The sequence below is a fragment of the Colias eurytheme genome, chromosome 11 (assembly GCF_061535395.1).
Source record: "Colias eurytheme isolate Ceu_HAF_F1 chromosome 11, ilColEury1 Martin Lab GWU primary, whole genome shotgun sequence".
Lineage (NCBI taxonomy): Eukaryota > Metazoa > Arthropoda > Insecta > Lepidoptera > Pieridae > Colias > Colias eurytheme.
In genome coordinates this window covers 13,021,751-13,027,500 of record NC_142990.1, presented here as the reverse complement: position 1 = coordinate 13,027,500, position 5,750 = coordinate 13,021,751, and the positions used below count along the sequence as shown (strand labels likewise).

General features: G+C 48.3%; 1 protein-coding gene across 1 annotated transcript; it reads left to right on the top strand.

Annotated features, from left to right (window-relative positions):
* Window positions 1-889: 889 nt before the first annotated feature.
* On the top strand, window positions 890-2,189 carry LOC149904952 (uncharacterized). Its single transcript, XM_090107409.1, has one exon. The coding sequence runs from the start codon at window positions 893-895 to the stop codon at window positions 2,171-2,173; it is 1,281 nt and encodes a 426-aa protein (XP_089963535.1). The 5' UTR covers window positions 890-892; the 3' UTR covers window positions 2,174-2,189.
* The last annotated feature ends 3,561 nt before the right edge of the window (window positions 2,190-5,750 follow it).

Sequence of the window (5,750 nt, the reverse complement as noted above, 5' to 3'; positions counted from 1 at the left end):
ACATCATTTTTGGTGTAGCTGTTAGACTAAGGTATTATATACTGAGTGCTTAGGGACCATAATTATATCACACAACACAATAATATTATAATATTATTATCTTTTATTCATATGTATTATTTGTCCATATATGTATTCATTTTGATCTTATCTATATATTAATTCTATCTTAAATCATAAACAGGCGACTCCCCTATTGGGAGACCTGATAGTCTTAAGTAATAATAATAATTATTAATTATTGACTTGAGTGGTTAGTACTGACTAGCTAGCTTTAGTAAGCTAGTGCTAGCTTAGTAGGTCGAACCGTACGATAATATTATCGTATAACTTATAGATTGACTTTTAAACTGAACTATAGACTATAATACTTATGAGGTATTACTAATATCATATTATTAGTATTTGCTGCTCATTTCCATTTTTATTTTTTTTTTTATTGTAATCACTGACAGGTGCCTCCCCTATTGGGAGACTGACTAAGTATAAGTATTGACTTTTTTATTGACTTGAATTAATATTTTATTATCAGTGACCTATTAATATTTTATATTTTTATTTTATATTATATTTTTATATTATTATTTTATATCTTATATTTATATCTGTGATATTTATTTTAATTGTAATTTTGGACAGGTATCTCCCCTATTGGGAGACCTAATAGTGTTAAGTTGACCATTTTTAACTATCAGTGACCTATTAATACTTTATATTTTTATATTAATATTTTATATCTTATATTAATTATATCTGTGATATTAATTTTTAATTGTAATTATTGACAGGTATCTCCCCTATTGGGAGACCTAATAGTGTTAAGAATAATTATTATTGACAGGGGTTTTTTTTTTTTTTTTTTTTTTTTTTTTTTTTTTTCCCCTAAGTCATCATGATCCACACTCCCCAGAGGCGTGCCAGTGACACGTTCACTATCTCCGAACCAGTGAAGAAGCCTGCAACACCTAAAAGTCGGACTGCAGAAGGGAAAGCCCTTCTGCTGAAAGGGAAAGCCCACCTGCGGGAGTCCCGAAATCTAAAGACTGATATAAAAGACGGGGTAATTACGGCGCTAGAAAGGATGTATGAAATAATAAAAGAGATTGAATTTGAACTCACCAATGCCAGGGCTGGTAGTGGAGGGCGTAGTGGGGACCCTATACATCCCCCCCCGCCATCCGATGCTGGCCCCAGCGTAGTTGACGACGCATTGGTGAGAAATCTGGACCTAAGTGAAGGAATGAAAGAAAGTATGAAAGAGATGATGACAAGAATGGAAGATATGAGAGTAAGCATGCGGGAGAATGAAAATAAAATGGACAAATTGAGCTCGCTTTTGGAGGGCAACATGACTGTCGCCAAAACGGCGAGTTATGCGGGCGTTGTCTCGAGGGGAGTCATAGAGAAACTCCCCGAAGCAAGAGCCCTGCATTCGGTCATGGTGTCATCCAAAGACGAACAAGAGACGGGTGATGAGGTGTTAGAAATGATCAGAAAGACTGTGGATGCAAAGGACGGATGGGTGAAAGTAGAGAGGGTAAGAAAGGTGAAGAACAGGAAGGTGGTCGTCGGCTGTGCGAATGAGGAAGAAAGAATCAAGGTGAAGGAAAGGCTGAGAAAGAATGAGGGATTAGTAGTGGAAGATGTAAAAAATAAGAGCCCTCTACTAGTCTTCAGGGATGTAATGAAATGCGAAGTTGACGATTTCGTCACAGCATTCAGTAATCAAAATGCAAGCATCCTTGAGGGCCTGAAGGGGGAAGAGAGAAAGGTAGAAGTAGCGTACGTGATGAAAGCAAGGAACCACCTCCAGAACCACGTAGTGGCCAGGGTGAGTCCACAGGTATGGAAGAGATGCACGAGTGAAGGATACGCCCATATAGGGCTAAGTAGAGTGAAAGTGATGGATCAAAGTCCGTTAGTGCAGTGCTCGCGCTGTCTTGGGTACGGGCATACGAGACGAATGTGTAGGGAGGAGAAGGAACGATGCAGCCACTGCGCTGGTCCTCACATGAAGACCGAGTGCGACAAGTGGCTGCGGGGAGAAGTGCCTCAATGCATCAACTGCATAAAGGCTAAGAAAGGCAGCGCAGAGCACAGCGCCTTTGACAGAGAGTGTACGGAAAGAAAGAGGTGGGATGCTCTGGCCAGATCGGCGGTAGCGTATTGCTAAGGTTGCCCAAGGTGAGTCCTTCCGGTACCGAATGCTGCAGGCCAATCTCCAGCGGAGCCAAATCGCCACACGGGAGCTACTGCTCGAAGCCACCAAGCGTAAGGCATGCGTAGCATTGCTGCAAGAGCCCTACGTTGGTGGGGCGAAAAGTATGAGGACATACAATGGAGTGAGGATCTTCCAGAGCGAAGGGGAAGGGGGTGGAGCAGTAAAGGCGTGTATTGTAGTACTCGACGACACACTGGATGTCGAACTACATACACGCCTTAGCAGTAACAACATCGTTGTGGCCACTCTCAGAACCAAAGCCTGGGAGATGATTGTAGTGTCCTTCTACTTCGAGCCCGATAAACCAGTGGGGCTCTACCTGGACCATCTTAGGCGGATAGGGAGAGAGCTGGGTATCCATAGGATGGTCCTGGGAGGCGATGCGAACGCAAAAAGCCCGTGGTGGGGTGGCGAAGTGGAAGACTCGCGAGGAAGAGATGTGTCTGCTGTACTGGAAGAAATGGGAATGCACATACTCAACACCGGGGACATCCCTACGTTCGATACCATCAGAGGTGGGAAAAGGTACTCTAGCTACGTGGATGTGACAGCGTGCTCCGACGATCTGCTGAACCGAGTGGACAACTGGAGGGTTGAGGAGAGTCTCACGAGCTCGGACCACAACGGCATATCCTTCGGCATCAGACAACATAAATCCACAGGCACGAACATAATACGAACTACACGCATATTTAACACACACAAGGCAAACTGGACTCAGTTTCATGAGAAACTGACCCGGCTGATGTCGGACAGACAATTAACTATACAAGACATAGACACAATACACAGCACACAACAAATAGATGACGCAATAGACAGATACACTGAAGCAATCACACAGACATGCAGAGACACAATGCCGACCAAAAAACACACACAGAAATTCACCTTGTCGTGGTGGAATGATGAGCTCGCGCAGATGAAGAAGCAGGTGGCCACGAGGAGACGCAGGATCCGAAACGCAGCACCTGATCGCAGAGACCGCGTGGTTGGATTGTACCTGGAAGAAAGAGAGATGTATGAAAAGGCAGTGAAAGAAGCGCAAGAGAAGAGTTGGAAGGAGTTTTGCCGGAAACAGGATAGGGAGGGGGTCTGGGAGGGCATCTACAGGGTGCTTAATAGAGCCACAGGGAGAGAGGAGGATCTGCCCCTTTCGAGGGGCGGTGAGACCCTCGATGCCCGAAGCTCGGCAGAACTGTTGGCGGAGACCTTCTACCCCGAGGACCAGGAAAGTGGTGAAAGTGAGGGACATCGTCGGGTGCGCAGGTGTGCGGAGTCCTTGGACACCGAACCACCGGCGGGCCCGGATGACCCTCCTTTCATCATGGAGGAGTTGAAGAGAGCCGTAAGGTCCTTCAACCCCAAGAAGGCCCCCGGGGCGGATGGCCTCACGGCCGACATCTGTCAGCACGCTGTGGATTGTAACCCGGGATGGTTCCTTGCCTTGCTCAACAGATGCCTCTCTGCCGCCTACTTCCCCGCACAGTGGAAGTGGGCGACCGTGGTTATACTGCGAAAGCCGGGCAAGGAATCATATCGGGTACCGAAAGCCTATCGACCGATCGGCCTCTTACCTGTTCTCGGCAAAATCTTCGAAAAGATGCTGGTCGGCCGACTCAGGTTCTACCTGTTGCCCAAAATAAGCCCCCACCAGTATGGCTTTATGCCACAGAGGAGCACCGAGGACGCCCTCTGTAGACTGGTGAACCACATCAGAAATATGAGGGAGGAGAAGAAGATTTCTGTTGTGGTATCGCTGGACATAGAGGGAGCCTTCGACAGCGCCTGGTGGCCAGCCATAAAGGTGCGGTTGGCTGAAGTTGGGTGCCCGGGGAACGTGAGGCGGGTGATCAGCAGCTACCTGAGTGAAAGGGGAGTGAAAGTTAGATATGCGGGCGTGGAAGTGAGTAGGGGGACCAGCAAGGGGTGCGTGCAGGGATCCATAGGTGGACCAATCCTGTGGAACCTCTTGCTGGACCCTCTGCTATGGATGCTAGAGGAGATGAAAGTATTCTGTCAGGCGTTCGCCGACGACATTGTGTTGGTCTTTGAGGGTGACACGGCCCTCGAAATTGAAATGAAAGCGAACCGTGTCCTAAATGTAATAAATGAATGGGGAAAGGAAAACAAGCTAAAATTTGCACCTAATAAAACTTGTGCTCTCCTTTCAACGAGGAGGTTAAAATTTGACGTGCCACGGCTCGCTATGGGGAATGTGGAAATTAAATACTTTTCTCAAATAAAGATATTAGGCCTAACGATTGACAGCGGCCTCACTTTCAACGCCCACGTCGGGACGGTATGCCAAAAGGCAATCGCCCGATATAAACTCTTGGCTAGGGCAGCCAGAGTTGGTTGGGGACTTAGCCCAGATATTATTAGGACTATTTATGTAGCTGTTATCGAACCGACTATTATGTATGCATCGGCAGCGTGGGCACCCACCGTGGAAAAGATGGGGGTCCAAAAAAGGCTGAACACCGTACAACGGGGCTTCGCCCAAAAGATCTGCCGAGCATATCGGACCGTCTCCCTGAACTCAGCTATGCTGTTGGCTGGGATACTCCCCCTTGACCTCAGAATTCTCGAAGTCTCGAGACTATATGGGATCAAGAAGGGGGTGTCGCACCCAGCGTTGGGAGACAGGGAGGTGGAAAGAATGGCTCCAGCGATTGAGGACCCACATCCGGCAGAGCAGGAAGGGCTGGGGTTCGGGCTGGTGGACGAGGACTCGTATTCCGACGTGGCTAATAGCCACGTACATAGGATCTACACGGACGGCAGCAAGATTGAGGGTCGAGTCGGAGCCGCCCTTTCCGTATGGGAGGGGGAGGCCGAGACGAAGGCCGTCAAGCTTGCTTTGCCGCCGTATTGCACCGTCTACCAGGCCGAACTCCTAGCGCTCCAAAGAGCAGTAATTAGAGCCTGCAAGAGTGGAGTGTCGAAGGTCGGCATCTTCAGCGACTCCAGATCGGCCCTCCAGGCAGTCACACTCGGTTCCCCCCACCCCCTTGCTGTGCAAACAAGGGCGGCCCTCCGAAAAGCTGCTTCGCAGAGGCGGGAGGTCGCTCTGTTTTGGATCAAGGCGCACGCAGGGCTAAGGGGGAACGAAAGAGTGGACCAGTTAGCCAAGGAGGCCGCTCTGGGGTCGAAGAAGAAACCCGACTACGATCTGTGTCCTGTTTCATTCGTCAAGCGTATCCTGAGACGGGATACGATCGGGGAATGGGACAGGAGATACGATGTGGGGGAGACGGCTGGAGGCACGAAGCTCTTTTTCCCAAGCGCTGCTGCTGCATACAAAATAGTACGGAAAATAGACATCACACACCACACCACACAAGCACTGACTGGACACGGTGGATTCGCCTTCTACTTGAACAGATTCAAGCTGAAGGAGAATCCATCGTGCCTGTGTCAGCCCGGAGTCGACGAGACGGTTTCTCACCTGTTGCTCGAGTGTCCGATTTTTGCAAGAGATAGATATGTTATTGAGCAAAAATTGGGCATCGCGATGACGGGTGAG